The sequence below is a fragment of the Chiloscyllium plagiosum genome, unplaced genomic scaffold (assembly GCF_037043375.1).
Source record: "Chiloscyllium plagiosum isolate Xiang-an unplaced genomic scaffold, Cpla_swu_hap1 HiC_scaffold_30, whole genome shotgun sequence".
Taxonomy (NCBI): Eukaryota; Metazoa; Chordata; class Chondrichthyes; order Orectolobiformes; family Hemiscylliidae; genus Chiloscyllium; species Chiloscyllium plagiosum.
In genome coordinates this window covers 27,725,906-27,744,250 of record NW_028270168.1, presented here as the reverse complement: position 1 = coordinate 27,744,250, position 18,345 = coordinate 27,725,906, and the positions used below count along the sequence as shown (strand labels likewise).

The window sequence follows — 18,345 nt, the reverse complement described above, 5'->3', positions numbered from 1 at the left end:
AATTTTAAATCATCAGTTATCAGCTCTCAAGTCTGAATATTGCCCAGATTTTTCTGTATTTGGTCATGGACTGTTACAGTATCCAAGGAGCTCCAAATGATATTAGACGTTATGCAATCATTAGCAATCATCCTCACATTTGAAGCTATGATGGTGAGATGTTTAGATTCGCCGAATTCAACATTGAAAATCACATTCTCCACCAGACAGGCTTCTCTAAAAACTTCCTAAGGTGGATGGGGGAGGATTAACAGGTCATTAGTTAGTGGTGAGAGGGTTTCCCATTTTGTCCCTGACACTGGCCATTTGAAATTTCCAAACAGTACTTTAGCAGTCAGGATCATGACATGACTTCAGAGACTGCAGCATCAAACTGGGAACTGAACTTTGTCCTGATCCTGCAGGCACCTGAAACTCTTTGCTCCACCTTGATATTTTCCACACTATACAAGTGCTGAGCATTAAAATACTGTAAGTTGCGTTTGAAATCCATTTCATTACATCAATATTTATCTTACAAGTTGCTTGTTCTATTCTAAATGAGAATCTTCTTGATGGACTGTTATTATGGGCTGTAATGAAGTATTGTTAGGTATTTTAGGTCATCGAAGAAATACAATTATTAACTTTCACTTAACCTATCCCAACAGAGGTCCAAGGCAAGCAAGCAAAAGAGAATGGGGAGTCACATGTTTTAAGAATTATGACTTTTTTTAGCACATACATACAAAACTATTTTGCCCTTGGTGTTAACTTTAAAAATACTGATGCATTTTTTCAGTAATATTTATAAAACAAGATTACATTTGGAAGACATTTCCCTGTAGAATGGTTTAGCTCTTAGTGGGAAGGGATTATTTGGTGAAGGAAAAGATATTATTGATAGATAAGTGCTTTTTTTGTTCATTGTGATAGTTATTAAGCATTTTGAAACACTGAATGAATCATTTTCGTTGCTTTAAACATTAAGGAAATAGTAATGACTGCAGTTTTTAATTAATTTCAGTTAGTTGTGTTCAATTCCCTTCTAGTACAAAGTTCATAGCTGCAAGTTAGCCATCTATTGTTTTATTGCTTTTGTTCATTTTTTTCCCAATTTCACATCTGCACCACCCTCATGACCATTCTTTCCCTCCACAAGGGAAGAAAATGAAGGAAGTGTGAGCTAGTACAGGATTTTTTCAAAGCTATTTTGAAAAATGTATGCAACACTCTTTTATGAGTGTGCATGGTTTGTTTGCAGGGTGAGGAAACCAACAGCTTTTAAAAGGTCCTGAAATTATCTGGTTTACCAAATGATATAACACTGTGCAAATGCAATGGCAATCATTCAATTGTGTTTTATTTAATCTTCACCTGTACTTTGACAAATATTTCTGCATGCTACCTAGTTAATATATTAAACTCAATTGCCTCCACTTCAAAATACTGCCATTGCTGATCACTGGGTGACATGGATGTAGTCTTCAGTAATGGTAAATCTCCAAATTATCTTACATCGACTTAGTCACTAAGAAATTATCAAAACAGTCAATACACTAAAAATGAAGTGACTTTTAATAGATAAGAGGAAATAAAGTAATCAATTTAAGCTATCAGAACATAATGATTTTATTTTGTGATTAATTAGAAAATTATGCTGTATAGATTGTCTATAAATAATTGTGATATTCCACTTTGTTTCAGAAGAACAAAAGTCAAGTGATTGACTAAAAATATCAGGAACAAGCATGCTGTGCAGAACTGTATAGAACAGAATGTGAAATTGTTAACAACCTTGGAGTTCTTCTGAATCTTGAGCTGAGCTGCTGAGCTCATATCCAGTCAATCACCAAAGCCCATCTGCTTTATAACATTGCCCACCTCTGAACTGGCCTGTTTACTAGCTGACATTCTCAACATTTTTCTAGGATGTTGGTAATTCGTTGTCTTGCAAATGTTCACAGACACACATCTGCTGATATTTCCAAATGTAAAACACTTATACCTTCTTTCTAATCAAGCAAACAATCTGGGATTCCTTTAATCTCGAATAACCAGGCTTGTTGTCCGGCTAATTTCATAGCAAATCCCCTTCAAATTGTCTTCAAATCAATTTGCAGTGTCAAAACACAACAACTCATAAACTTCAAAATTGTATTTTCTGTCTTTGTAGGCAGACTTCTCTGAAACAAAATTAGCTGCTCATTTCTGTCCACTATGGAATCCAATTCTTTGAAAATAGATAGCTTAATTTGTCACAAAATAGCACAGAAAATGCTTTCAACAAACATTTGTTGGTCATGAGCTGCTTTAAAACATGCTGAAGAAATGAAGGGAATCATAAAATTAAATATTTTCTTTTGTCAAAAATGAACGGAGATGTTTATTGAAGAATATTTCAGTGTTAAACCAAGACACCAACAATACAGGTGGAAAAATATCCATCCTAAGACTTTTTGAACTATGATAGGGCAGTGATGTAATTTATAGAACACTGACAACATGCTTGTGTTTGCCACAACATGTAAAGGAAATACACTGCTCCAACAGTAATGGAATGAAAGGACTGCAATTGCAGCAAGTTCAGACTGCAACCACTGACATTTTTCCACAATAAATTTCTTTAATCAAATCTAGCTAATATGAGCTATTATCTCCAGGATCATGTGGTTGATCAGTGCATTAGTTTGGCTCTGGATAAAGGTGGTGATGTTGTTCCTCACCAGGACTCATTTAAACTCTTTCTTTCCTGTTTTAGACAAGCGGTAATTTCAAGCGTTACTGTCAGACTGAAAAGAAAAGACAGTGAATCAGCTGCTTATTTTAAATCTGGCCTGAGTTTTATTTCTGGTCAACATCTAACATCTAAACTGAAAGCTTAGTAATTTGTCTTATTCCTGTGCAGAGGACCTTTCTGTGCTCAAACTGGCTGCTGCACTTCCCTAAGTAAAAAATAAGTACCACTATTCCAATACTTTAAAAATACTTTACTGGTTGTGAAACACTTAAATATCCTCAGTATATGAAAGAAACTACATCACTGCAAAATTTGTTCATCATTCATATTGTCAGGTACTTACTTCCTGCCTCATAAATCTGCACTTAATCATTCATCTAGGACAGCAGGATAGTGTACTTGCTAATCTGCACTCGTTCCCAGTCAAAGTAATGTCTTTATTTCACAACTTTTTAACATTGTTTCCAAATCCCTCTTTGGTCTCTCCCCATTAGAAGCACAAGTAATCTTTCCCTGGACATTGATGCAGCAGTAAACTAATCACAGTTAGGTATTCTACAATTGGTTATTAACATCATCTTAAACTGCTAACCTTTGGCCAGGTGATTTGCCAATTTTCAATTAAACGATCGCATAGTTTTAATTCCATTTGGGACCAAAAAGACATAGATATGGACCAGATCTTGCTTCAACTTAACATCAGCTAGTGACGTACCTAACCCCAACTGACCCCATCATCTACACTGGATGACAATATGCAACAATAAAAGCATATCCCAAACTGCTTAACATTTTATTATATTAAATTAACAATTTCATCAAGTTGCTCTTACTTCTGTCTGACTTCTACAAGATATCTTGAAAACAATAATTTTTTCTCTTTATATTATTTCATCAAAATAAAAGAGTTATACATCAGGTTTAATGGAATAATAATGGCTTGTAGTACATAACTGTAGGACTGCTGAAAGAAAGACACATACAGTCAAAGCTTATTTTCAGGATTGTTTATTAGATGTGATTCTGTGGTGGGAAACCTTTATGGACAATCAGTGTGCGCCAAGAATTACACTAACAACTAATTTAAGTTATTCACTTGGACTTCCAGTATAGTTCACTGTACTTGCTGCTATATATATTCACACGGTTTCCGTAGAGAAAGGAATTTATACAGGTATCATGCCTTTTCAATTAAACAAAAGCTTTGGAGACATTGCTCTCTGGGGATTTTCTGCATAGCACCTCTTATTCAATCATGGTAGACTTGCCAATTTGAATTTAAGCAAAAGCTCTGGGGTAACTCTTCATTGGTGCATTCTCCATGGAAAATCCTTGACAACCAATCAACCTGGTTCTCATAGCATTATAAAATCTTGCATTCTTGTATTGGTCCTGATAAGCGCAAGATGAGAAGTTCCAACAGACAGCATGTCTCTTTCTTTGGCAATACAAAAGTTTAATTTTGTATTGGGAACAGGGACTGATAAAAATCACCCCATAAGTACAAGCATGTCTACTATTATAGAACTTTGGGATCTGATAACACAACCTTACGAAATCACTTTGGGCAAAATTGTTTGGTAATTGAGTAAACTGCACTGAAAATCTTAACCTAATCACAACAGTAGATCAGCAAAAGAAATTCGATGCCAAAAGCAACTATCGCCTTCTGTACCTTTGAATAAAGTTTATCCTATGAGTAGCACAAATAATCTTTCCTTGGACATTGATGCAGCAGTAAACCTGTCACAGTTAGGTATTCTACAATTGGTTTTTAACATCTTAAACTGCTAACCTTTGGTCAGATGAATATTGCCAATTTTCTATTAAACGATCACATAATTTTAATTCCATTTGGGACCAAAAGGACACAAATATGGACCAGATCTTTCTTCAGGTGAACATCTGCAAGTGAAGTACCTAACCCAGATCGCCCATATCGGCTACACTGGATGACAATATACAACAATAAAAGCAAAGTATTTTTAGATATTTAGATGAATTGATGACTACTTAGTTATCAGATTATTTTGAGCCCCAGATTGTCGCTATGCTGTCTTTGGGGAACACTAAAAATTTCACCCAGTACTAGTGCAATTCTAATGCCAAAAGATAAAGACATGTGCATTTCAAAATGTACTAATTGATAATACATATTAATTTAAAGTAGTCAGACAAAGTAGCCAATAGCCCATCTAGAGTCTGATTTTATTTCCAGGCAAGCCATTAAAAGACCTGGGGACTAAACCTTATGACATAAAGCTTTAGAGGCAAGATGATTTGTGTGTGTCAATGAAGGATTTCAGATGAATATTTAAGAGTGAAAGAAGAGAATATTCCAAATTGTTTCTCTAAAGGTGATAAGAAGTAGGAACAGGAGCAGGCCATTTTATCTCTTGAGCCCACTTTGCTATTCAATGCGATCTTCTATACCAACATCATTTTCCTGCACTCTCCTTCGATCCTTTGATGCTTTTCATATGTAGAAATGTATTTATCCCAGTCTTGAACATACTTAACGACTGAGCCTCCACAGCCTTCTAGGGCAGAGAATCACATGATTCACCATCCTCCACATGAAGAAATTCTTCCTCATCTAAATCATAAATAGCCTGCCCTTATTCAGAGACCCTGCCCTCTAATTTTTGACCTGTAATCCCAGAAAACATTTATCTCACATCTACCCTGTCAGAATTTTATCTGCTTGAATAAGATCACTTCTGATCCTTCTAAATTCAAATGAATATAGGTGGAGTCCTCTCAAGCTTTCCTCAAAGGACAATCCATCCATCCTGGGAATTAGTTTGGTTAACCTTTGTTGCACTGCCTCTGTGATACATGTATCTATTCCTGCATAAGGAGACCAAAACTCCACATATTATTCCAAGTGTAATCTCACTAAGGCTCTATATAACTACAGTAGGATATATTTACTCCTATATATAAATCTTCTTGTACAATAAAGACCAACATATCCTTTGCCTTCTTAATTGCTTGCTGTACCTTCATGGTAACTTTCAGTGACTCATGAACAAAAAAGCCAAGTCATTTTGAAGTTCAACATTTCCCAGGATCCCACCACTGAAGAAATAGTCTGTTTTTCTGTTTTTTTCATACCAACATGGATAACCTTGTATTTTTTCCAAATTGTACCCCATCTGCCAAATTCTTTACTCTCTTTTTAGTCTGTTCAAATTTACTTGAACTTTGTTGGTCCCTCCATGAAAATTATTTCATTTTTGGGTAGAAATTCTTTTTATTGCCATTCATTAAACAATGGCCAAATATTGTGAGTACGACAGTGTCTGAGTTCTATCACTTAGAAATAGTCTCATTTACAGTAATCTGCGAAACAACTGATAATGGGAGTGGGTTGGATTATCTAAAAGTACATAGAGTCTCAGCTACTGGTTGGACAGCCAGTTAGAGACCTGCACTGCCTCCTATGGGAAAACCTGCCAAGTACACGCTTCTTAAGAGGCCATCAGTGGGCCTTCTCCAAAATCAAAGACTCTGAGGGTGGAAATCCCACCCACTAAGAGTTCAACAGCATCATCAAGGAGGCACTGTCCACTGTTGGAACAACTGTCACCAGACGTCCATGATTGAGAGTGATCCAGGTCAGATGTAAGTCATGGAGGGAATGATTTCATAGGATATGGTTCAGCAGTATGGGGCTGGCTCTCAGTGGCCTTCCTCTTTCCCAAACCAGGTCTCTTAATTGGGCACTGAGGGTCTTTATTTGAAGGATCCCCAGCCTGCTCAGGATTGTTTATTAAGCATGCTCACAACTAGCTTATTACCAGCAGTGGTGGAATAAGGCCTTCAATAATTAACCATGTAAGAGCCTCAATTGACAAATATGAAGAAAATCCAACCAAAAGTCTTCCAACTTAATGATAAGGTCCTAGGGTGTGTTGCTGAACAAAGAGACCTTCGAGTGCAGGTTCAGAGCTCCTTGAAAGTAGAGTCGCAGGTAGATACGATCGTGAAGAAGGCGTTTGGTATACTTTCCTTTATTGGTCAGAGTACTGAGTACAGGTGTTGGGAGGTCATGTTGCGGCTGTACAGGACATTCGTTAGGCGACTTTTGGAATATTGCATGCAATTCTGGTTTCCTCCTATCGGAAGGATGTTGTGAAACTTGAAAGGGTTCAAAAAAGATTTACAAGGATGTTGTCAGCGTTGGAGGATTTGAGCTATGGGGAGTGGTTTAATAGGCTGGGGCTGTTTTCCCTGGAGCGTCGGAGGCTGAGGGGTGACCTTATAGAGGTTTACAAAATCATGAGGGGCATAGGTAAGATAAATTGACAAAGTCTTTTCCCTGGGGTGGGAGAGTCCAGAATAAAAGGCATAGGCTTAGAGTGAGAGACCTAAGGGGCAACGTTTTTACACAGAGGCTGGTACGTGTATGGAATGAACTGTCAGAGGAGGTGGTGGAGGCTGGTAAAATTGCAATATTTAAAAGGCATTTGGATGGGTATATGAATAGCAGGGGTTTGGATGGATATGGGCCGGTTGCTGGCACGTGGGACTAGGTTAGGTTGGGATATGTGGTCGGCATGGACGAGTTGGACCAATGAGTCTGTTTCCGTGCTGTACATCTCTACGACTCTATATAAGTGGAGTGTGGCACACTTGGTTTTAGGTCTCCTTACATTTTTTCCTAACAACAGAGATAGTGTATTTGTACTACATGTGTTCTACTACCTTTTGTTTTGCAGTAAATGATTAAAAGTAACAAGAAGCATCTTCATAGGCCTACCAGTTACCATAATTATAATTATGTTTAAGTTTAGATCAAAGCTCAGTGCCTGCAAGGGTGAAATAGGAATAATATAATATTGCTCATTCTTCCCTTTCACGTGAACATTTATTAAATTTTCTGTCAATGTGTGAAAGGGAAAAATGAGCAATATTATGTTCACACAGCAATTTATTTAAAACAGTTTTTATTTTGTTTAATTTTTAAGGTTTCTTTTTAAAAAAAACTTCTTTCATGCCCTATTGACAATTATAAGTGTTAAGCATGATTTGAAATGAAATTTAAGGACCCAAAGATAATGTCTTGCATTATGCTCAGACTGAAATAATTGCTTTTAAAGAAAGACAAAGTATAAATTTGAAATTCTAATTTTCTGCTTTTTTTGTATTCTTCTCTAACCTACTTCCCGAACTGCTGTTTGCATGAAACTGATTTGATTGAGATTTGCAAAGATATTTTAACTACGAGTCAAAAAGTGTGGTGCTGGAAAAGCACAGCCAGTCAGACAGCATCTGAGGAGCAGGAGAGAACATTCCTGATGAACAATTTATGCTCGAAACGTCGACTCTCCTGCTCCTCGGATGTGCCTGAGTGGCTGTGCTTTTCCAGCATCACATCTTTTGACTCTGATCCCCAGCATCTGCAGTCCTGACTTTTTCCTACTTTAACTATGATACAAACATGGAAAAAAAGTTGAATTTCTTTCTAAGACAAGATTGTGTGGGCTTCAGGTGACAGGTACAAATAACAAAGAAATATATGACTCAGGAAGGCTGGAGCTTCAAGTTCAAATAAAGTTGACTTTATTTCCAGATATCTGAACTCATCTAACTCTGGCCTCTAAAATATGCCAGATTTTAATTAAACGACCACTGATGGCCATACCTTCAGTTGGCTAGCGCATAACTTTTTAAGTACTCTTGTTATGGCAAAATTTATCATCCATCTCATAGTGATTTTGGTGGAATAGAGAATTTAAACAGGATTAGATTCCCTACAGTGTGGAAACAGGCCCTTTGGCCCAACCAGTCCACACCAACCCTCTGAAGATAACCTACCCAGACCCATTTCCCTCTGACTGATGCACCTTACACAATGGGCAATTTAGCATGGCCAATTCACCTGACCTGCACATCTTTGAACCATAGGAGGAAACCACAGCACCCGGAGGAAACCCACGCAGACACAGGGAGAAAGTGCAAACTCCACACAGGCAGTCACCCGAAGGTGAGATCGAACCTGGGACCGTGAGGCCGCAGTGCTAACCACTGAGCCACTGTGCCATCCAGGATGGTCTGTGGCAGCTGGGGAATTAGTCATGTTTCTACCTCCACCCTGATTAGGCCTGTGGACAGTTCATTCCTTCTCACTACCAATTGAGCTTTCATTCCAAATTTGAGCCCACAGCTATGCCCATTTAAAGTTTGCTTCATGACCCTGCCAACTGCTATTAACTCATCCCAATAAGGCCCTTGCCATGTGGGCAGCATAACATGGAAATATGGACTCCTTGCAGACTCAAGGGCGTCTTTTGTTCAACAGTATTCAGTGCTTGATTGAGGAACACTTTGTCAGGATGTGAAGTCTGGCTGAGAGGTACCAACCCAATCCAAGCTGACCCCCTTCTCTCAAACAATTCTCCTCCCACCATCACTCAGCTCTATACTGGTGACTTCTGTCCCTGGAGTTTCTGATCAAACAGGAGGCCCATTTCTGTCCAGTTAAGTCCTGAAGTGGCATTTGAATCCATGGGTCTTCCCTTAACGAGGTGACAAAAAGCCTGCTGGTGTGCAAAAGCTCTGTCATCTCTACTAATGAGCAAACTATATTTCTTTTCTCTCTCTCTCTCTCTTAATCTTGATTTCCTCCTTTAAGGCACTTCTTAGACCCTACCTCTTTGACTAAGCTTTTGGTCATGCAACCCAATGTCTCCCAACATGGGTCAGTGTCAATTTCTTTTGTTTTAGAAAACTCCTGTGAAGTACCCTGGCTTGTTAAAGATGCTACGATCAATATACATTATCTGGGTAGATTCAAATTTCGTAAAGATTTTGTTGCTTGTGGTGGTAGTGACTTTGACAAATTGTCCCACACCTTTGCTTTCTTTTTTGTGACTAAAATGCTTACCATTTCCGGAACTCATCACCAGGAGCACTGTCAATGTATCCATTCACTCTACTCTCACTGCATTATGATGTGTCTTAACATGATATTGCATTCCATTCCCTGGATGGAAAGCATTGCCATTTACTTCAATGTACCAAACGATAATGTCTACTATAAACATGATCTCAATGTAGCTCCGGAAAATAACTGATCATTTGAAACAGCAAAGCAAGTCACAAGGTTTTTAGCAAATCTAAGACTACACAATATACCTGTAATCAAGCTCCTCAGTACTTCAGTCCTGCTGGGTATTACCAACAAACCAGACTTGAGGAATGAGTTTAACGACTCAGTCTCAAGTTAATATTAACATCTGCCATCTGAATCCAAAATATCATTAACAAGTAATCCAATGGTAACAAAAAGCTGTACTCTGCATAAAATATCGAGAGTACTTGATCAGATTTGTTAAAAGATTTGGCTTTAACGATTACTCGGGAAATGATCTTCAAAGTCCTGCAGAGTTGTAACTGGTGAAATCAGCGTGTATGGTTGCAATAAAAGCGAAAACACGTAGTACTGATCCCAGCTGGTCTTGTATATCTTAAAACAGATATCTCCGCTTCGGACCAGTATCATCTGCTCCTGTCTTTTTCTCCGAATTCTTCAGCGCAATGTCCTCGTGGGTCACTGTGCAACATAATAATTTTCGCCGCTGAGTTTAGAAACGCAACAGCAAATTTGGATACAATACACTGAAGGAAAGGTCAAACTAAGTCAAGTGCCGATGCTTTTCACTCTGTTGAAGTCTATGGAATCTGGGCGTTGGTGGAGTTTAACTGCTCTCTCTCAACATTTGCTTTGTTGTATTTTCCACTGAACCTCCTGGGCTGCAAAACAAAACTTTCTGACACTTTCATTCGCTTTCCTAAATCCCCTTCCATTTGACGCTGGAGAATTACCGAAAGAACCTTACCTATTCTGCACATCTTCAAACACACGCTGCTGAATTTCACTTCAATCGATCACCATTTCCTTTCTTTAATGTCGAAGAACAAATCCATTGAGTTTCTGAGCGACATTAATTCAGGCAAATACAGTCAAGTCCCGCCCAACTTACCTTAACCCTTTCAGTGCTGGCTATACAGCCGTGCCTAAATTCACTCGTCTTTAGACTATGCGCTTTCTAGTCTTCTGGAATTAATATTGAGTTTAACACTTTCAAATCGTGAACCATTTCTTTGAGCTTGTTATCATGTCCTTCCCTCCCCCATCCCACTTACTATCTTTTCAAGTCTGGCAGTTAGACAAACCTTTGTTCTGTCATTCCCACATTCCGAGCACTTAATGTAAACTACTCACATCTTTTCTCCACCAGCACCCTACACCCACTGCCCCCACCACCAGTCCCCCGAAACTATAGGATAAATGCAGCGCCCTCCACACTTCACCAGCTCTGATGAAGAGTCCTCTAGGCTCGAAAACATTAGCTTGCTCTTTCTCTGTGGGTGCTGCCTGACCTGTCGTGGTAGAACATAGAACATTACAGCACAGTAAAGGTATTTCAGCTCTTGATGTTGCGCCGCCCTGTGAAACCAGTCTGAAGCCCATCTAACCTACACTATTCCATTCTCATCCATATGCCTATCCAATGACCATTTAAATACCCTTAAGGTTGGCAGGTCTACTACTGTTACGGGCAGTGCGTTCCACACCCTTACTACTCTCTGAGTAAAGAAACTAACTCTGACATCTGTCCTAAATCTATCACCCCTCAATTTGAAGCTCTGCTCCCTCGTGCTAGCCATCACCATCCGAGAAAAAATGTTCTCACTGTCCACCAAATCTAACCCTCTGATTATATGTCTCAATTAGGTCACCTCTCAACGTTCTTCTCTCTAACGAAAACAGTTTCAAGTCCCTCAACCTTTCCTCATTAGACCATCCCTCCATACCAGGCAACATCCTAGTAAATTTCCTCTGAACCCTTGCCAAAGCTTCCACATCTTTCCTATAATGCGGTGACCAGAACTGCACATAATACTCCAAGTGCAGCTGCACCAGAGTTTTGCACAGCTGCAGCATGCCCTCATGGTTTTGAAACTAGATCCCTCTACTAATGAGAGCAAACACACCATATGCCTTTTTAAGCACTATCAACCTGAGTGGCAACTTTGAGGGATCTATGTACATGGGCACCGAGATCTCTGCTCATCTACACTACCAAGAATCTTACCATTCTTACGGTACTCTGCATTCTGTTATTCTTTTCAAAGTGAATGACCTCACACTTTTCTGCATTAAACTACATTTGCCATCTCTCAGCCCAGCTCTCCAGCTGATCTATGTCCCTCTGGAATCGGTAACATTCTTTGGCACTATCCACAACTTTACTGACCTTAGTGCTGTCTGCAAATTTGCTGAACCATCCTTCTATGCTGTCATCCAGGTCATTTATAAAAATGACAAACAGCAGTGGACCCGAAACAGATCTTTGCGGTACACCACTAGTAACTGAATTCCAGAATGAACATTTCCCATCAACACCACCCTCTGTCTTCTTTCAGATGGCCAATTTCTGATCCAAACTGCTAAAACACCCTCAATCCCATCCCTCTGGATTTTATGCAGTAGCCTAGTATGGGGAACCTTATCAAATGTTTTACTGAAATCCATATACACCACATCAACTGCTTTACCCTCATCCACTTGTTTGGTCATCTTCTCAAAGAACTCAATTAGGTTTGTGAGGCATGACCTACCCTTCACAAAACCAGGTTGACTATCCCTAATCAACTTATTCCTATTGAGATGATTATACGTTCTATCTCTTATTACCTTTTCCAACACTTTACCCACAACTGAAGTAAGGCTCACTGGTCTGTAATTACCAGGGCTGTCTCTACTCCCCTTCTTGAACAAGGGAACAGCATTTGCTATTCTCCAGTCTTCTAGCACTATTCCTGCTGACAATGATGACATAAAGATCAAAGCCAAAGGCTTGGCAATCTCCTCCCTGGCTTCCCAGAGAATCCTAGAATAAATCCCATCTGACCCAGGGGATTTATCTATTTTCACACTTTCCAGAATTTCTAACACCTTCTTCTTGTGAATCTCAATCCCAACTAGTCTAGTAGCCTGTTTCTCAGTGTTCGCCTCTTTTTCCAGTGTGAATACTGATGAAAAATATTCATAAAGCACTTCCCCTATCTCCTCTGACTCCACACACAACTTCTCACTACTGTCCTTTATTGGCCCTAATCTTACTCTAGTAATTCTTTTATCCGTTAAATACCTATAGAAAGCTTTAGGGTTTTCCCTGATCCTATCCACCAACAACTCCTCATGTCCCCTCCTTGCTCGCCTTAGCTCTCTCTTTCAGTTTCTCCTAGCTACTTTGTAACTCTCAATCACCCTAACTAAGCCTTCACATCTCATCCTAACATAAGACTTCTTCTTCCTCTTCACAAGAGATTCAACTTCCTTAGTAAACCACAACTCCTGCGCTGGTCAACCTCCTCCCTACCTGACAGGTACATACTTATCAAGGACACACAGTAGCTGGTTCCTTGATTAAGCTCCACATCTCAATTGTGCCCATCTCCTGCAGTTTCCTTTCCCATCCTATGCATCCTTAATCTTGCCTAATTGCATCATAATTGCCTTTCCCCCAGCAGTAGCTCCTGCCCTCCAGTGTATACCTATACCTTTCCATCGCTAAAGTAAACATAGCGGAATTGTGGTCGCTATCGCTAAAGTGCTCACCTACCTTCAAATCTAACACCTGGCCGGGTTCTTTCCCTAGTACCAAATCTAATGTGGCCTCGTCCTTTGTTGGCCTATCTACATACTGTGTCAGAAAACCCTCCTGCACACGTTAGACAAAAACTGACCCATCTAAAGTACTTGAACTATCGTATTCCCAGTCAATATTTGGGAAGTTGAAGTTCCCGAGAACAACTACCCTATCATTCTCACTCCTATCATGAACCATCTTTGCTATCCTTTCCTGTAAATCTCTGGAACTATTTGGAGGCCTATAGAAATCTCCCAACAGGGTGACCTCTCCTTTACTGTTTCTAATCTCAGACCATACTACCTCATTAATGAGTCCTCAAACATCTTTTCTACAGCCGTAACACTGTCCTTGACTAACAATTTACAAACCCACCGACTCCCACAGCTATCTGGATTACACCTCCTCCCACCCTACCTCCTGCAAAAATGCTATCCCGTATTCCCAATTCTTCCACCTCCACCGCATCTGCTCCCAAGACGACCAGTTAAACTATTGCACTCTTAGCTACCTTCTACCCAGCCCCACCCCCGAGGCTCCCAGCCTCATTCCTGAAGAAGGTCTCCAGCCTGAAACATCGATTTTCCTGTTCCTCGGATGCTTCCTGATCTGCTGTTCTTTTCCAGCAATACTCTCTTAACAATGTCACACCCTCATCTCTTCTACCATCTTCTCTGTTCTTACTGAAACACCTTAAACCCAGAGCCTCCAACAACCATTCCTGTCCCTGCTCTACCCTTGTCTCTGAAATGGCCACAACATTGAAATATCAGCATGATCTCCAGCATTTGTTGGTTTTTAGTAAAAAAAAAATTGGATTTGTATGACCCAAAACTCTGCTATAGTTCTGCTAAATGGTCAACATTTTGTAGGCTTTCATAAATGGAAATGGCTTTTCAATGTACCTCAATTTTAGATTTTCTTGTATTAAAGGGAGCTAAGGAAGTTAAATCTATTATTGGGGAAGAAAGAAGTGAGAAATTATAAAAGAAGAATATAGAATCATTATGGCACAAAAGGAGACCATTAGTCCCCTGAATTTCTATGGGTTCTCAAGTATGCGTCATCCCATTCTATCTCCATGATCCTGCAAGGTTTACTTCCCTCGAGTGCCCATTCAGTTTCTTTCAGAAATCAAATTCTTGGCTGTTACCATCTACCGCATAAAACATTCTTCCTCATATCCCTCTTATCCTGTACTTTGAATCTGTGTTTCCTTGTCTTTGTGTGATCAATCGGTAGGAATAGTTTTGCCTTGTCACCTGTAATAATCTTAATTACCTCTATCAAACCTGCCTACCAAAGCAAACAAGCTTATCTTCTCCAACCTAACATTGTAGTCCAAAGACCACATCTCTTTCATTCCATCTGGTCCGAATATCATGATAGTCCTCTGGGAGAAGCTGGGACTTGAACCTAGGCCCTCAGACCCAGAAGTAGCAACACCAACCTGACACCACAAGAGCATTTCCATGGTATTTACTGTGAAATAAAACTGGAAAATATTAATTTAAATCAAAGAGGCATTTGGATAAGTACGTGAATAGGAAAGGTTTGGAGGGATATGGGCCTGGAGCAGGCAGGTGGGATTATTTTAGTTTGGAATTATATTCAGCATGGACTGGTTGGACTGAAGGGTCTGTTTCTGTACTGTACAACTGTGTGGAAAATGACTATACTTTTAAAAATCATGTTTACTGGAACATATTGCAGACCAAAAAGAGCTAACAGATACATGAGAAACTGTATGGTGGACTTTAAAGCCTGACAAATTGTCTCCCTTTGTTTATATTCAGGGCAAACCTGCCCAGCCACACTGGTTGGCCTTTTCATCAATCAATGTGAAAGAGTTCTCTGTAACAGCCACTTTGGGATTGGATTCTGAGGAGGAAACCTGTGTGTAAGCACGAATCTTACTCTTTAAGGAAAAGCATCAAGATACCTCCTGTTTGTGAAAGGTGCCAGGAAACCGAGCTCTTGTCAGCTGTTCTCACCTGCCCTTTCTAGTAAAATATTTTTCCATACCCTTGCTGAAGGAAGAAGAAAGCCCAAGTATTTAGCCTTGTGTTGTCACTAAAGATCTAAAACAGTATTGAAAGAAATTGCAAGTTAAAGAATGTAAAACCATTCATCAAATCCCATGCTGCACTAATGGACTGCATTATCCCTGGTTTTCTTCCCCTTAAAATCCACATCTTTTTGAGTTAAGAAAGGGAAGAGTCCTAGAGATTTGTGAATAATTTATTTCTTTTACCATTGATTCAAACTAATTTGTTCAATATGAATAGTTTTCTTCTGGGTCAGTATACAAACCTGGGGGTGTAGTCTTTTGACTTGAGTTTGTCAATCAGGTAAATTGGATAGTTTAACTAAATCTCCATCTTTTTCTATATTCTGACACCTGAAGGGAACTTAGTGCCCCTCAATAACACAAATGTTCAAGTTTTTTCTTTTATTCAAGGTGATAATTGATGGATGAGAAACAAGCAGAACCCCTCTTTCACCACTCCTACTTGCCCCATCCAAATCATTGAATGCCTACAGTGTGGAAGCAGGCCATTCAGCCCATTGAGTCCACACCAACCTTCCATAGAGCATCCCACCCAGATCCACCTCAGTCCCCTATCCCTGTAACCCCACATTTCCCATGGTTAACCTACTGAACCTGCATGTCCCTGAACACTACACACAATTTAGCATGGCCAATCTGCCTAATGTACATATCTTTGGACTGTGGGAGGAAGCTGGAGCACATGAAGGAAAACCACATGGAACTGGGAGAAAGTGCAAACTCCACACAGTTGCTCGAAGCTGGAATCCAACCCAGATTGCTGGTGCTGTGAGGCAGCAGAGCTAGCCACTGTGCTACCCAAATCTCTACTTTGCACTTCTTTAAACATGATGTGCCATGGTACCAGCTATGTCAGTAGTGGAATGTTTGCTTTGGAGTCCAAGCAGTGTGGGTTCAATCTCACCCCAGCGATTTGGGTCCACAATCAGATTTGCACTACTGAATGCTGCAGTCAGCATAGTGTCAATACTGTTTTTCAGATAACATATTAAACTGAGGTCCAAGGTGTCCCGTCATGTGAAAATAAAAGCACCTTTGATGTTATTTGAAGAAGGGGAAAGGGAGTTTTCCAACCGTCCAGCTAATGTTTATCCTTCAACTGTCCTGAAAGAGGATCACTGGGCCCGAAACGTTAACTCTGCCTTCTGTCCATAGATGCTGCCAGAACTGCTGAGGTTTTCCAGCAGTTTCTGTTTTTGTTTTATCCTTCAACCAACAATTAAGAAATAGATGATTGGGTTATTTTATTTAATTGCTGTCTGTGCAAGTTAGCTATGGGTGCATTGACTGATGCATTTCCTACATTGACACCAATTACCACACTTCATAAGTATTAATTGGATTTCAGCATGTTGGATGAAAAGCACTGTATAAATACAGAGAACTAGATTATTTGGGTCAAACAATGGTCTCACTTACTAAGAGTAGAGAACGAATAAGAGATCCTTTTCAGTTCTTTTTGACACTTTTTTAGATTAGATTACAATACAGTGTGGAAACAGGCCCTTCAGCCCAACAAGTCCACACTGACCCGCCGAAGCGCAACCAACCCATACCCCTACATTTACCCCTTACCTAACACTACGGGCAATTTAGCATGGTCAATTCACCTGACCTGCACATCTTTGGACTGTGAGAGGAAACCGGAGCACCCGGAGGAAACCCACGCAGACACGGGGAGAACGTGCAAACTCCACACAGTCAGTCGCCTGAGTCGGGAATTGAACCCGGGTCTCTGGCGTTGTGAGGCAGCAGTGCTAACCACTGTGCCACCGTGCCGCCTACAAATAGTGATCATAGTCAGGCATTGACAGTAAGGAAGTTCTACCCACTGAGGCTTACAGCTCATCAGAAGGCATCACCTCATATTGCTAGCAACAGAGACTAAGGAATGTCATGGGACTCCAGATGAATACCGAGGGGAGGGTGGGTCTGGTGGGGTTGGAGAGAAAGGCTTGGGGTAGTTTTCAGCAGCCACACTTTCCTGATGCCAGATTCTCTGAAAAACATGGGGCTAATCTTGAATCCCTCAAGCACTATTATAGTTGCCTCAAGGATTGTGGGTGTCAATTAATGCATCTGGTAGATGCTCTGCCACCAGCTGCCAGGTATCCAGGCTACAGGATGTTTGCCCAGTTCTTGGAGACTGACATGTCTCCAAGCCATATAATCTTTCTTGATATCTTTCAAATCCATCTGAGCCAACAGGCAAGCTCCTCAATCTAACACCTCCACTGAAGATATGGTACTTCCAGCACACTCAAAGCTGTATTTTTGGGAGTGTCCACCATCCTGAAGTGCCCAGGTGCTCAGCCCTAAAACCTGTTGATTCAGGAAAGTGCTACCCTTACGCCTTATGACAGCTGCCAGACTTCAATGGATCTGCTCATGTTGCGCAGTATAACGATACAAACGTTTCCTACTGAAAGAGATTCAATGCACTGCGCATATTTTTTTTTAGCGGGAGCCCTCACAACATAAAGGAGCAGATCAAACTTCGCCAGACCCCAATCCAAGGAGGTATTCAGCGGATGGTCCGGACGCCAGTGGTTCAGGTAACCCCGCAGTGAACTAGTGGCCTCTCACCCAAACATGCTGCTTCTAGCCCCGCCCCCGAGAACTCCGATTCGTCAGTCATGACATCATTAGCGACTAGTCCAACTTCCCCGATCTGTGATTGGTTGAACATGATGTCAATCACTCCGTCAAGTCAAGTTTGTTTTTCCGTCAGCAAGGTGCAGTGAGGGTTGACACCCGGAGCTGTTGCAGGTTTGTCTGGGGATGGTGTTGAAACCTTTCACGTTTCTGTTCTGTGTTTTAATTTCATAGATGAGTCTGATGAGAAATAGGGTAGTTGAGTTGACTTGGATACATTACTAGCAATGTAA

At 40.3% G+C, this 18,345-nt stretch overlaps 1 protein-coding gene across 3 annotated transcripts in view; it reads right to left on the bottom strand.

Moving 5' to 3' along the window:
* Window positions 1-10,788, bottom strand: part of LOC122563654 (keratinocyte-associated protein 3-like) — a 37,426-nt gene extending 26,638 nt beyond the window's left edge. For 2 of the 3 annotated variants that reach the window (XM_087976842.1, XM_043717675.2), the window contains exon 1: window positions 10,567-10,788. Coding sequence is in view for 1 of the 3 variants with exons in the window: in XM_043717674.2 (XP_043573609.1) it covers window positions 10,567-10,579 (13 nt within the window). In the remaining 2 variants the exon portion in view is untranslated. The remainder of the gene's footprint in view (window positions 1-10,566) is intronic. The other variant, XM_043717674.2, reaches the window with a different exon arrangement.
* Between the last annotated feature and the right edge of the window lie 7,557 nt (window positions 10,789-18,345).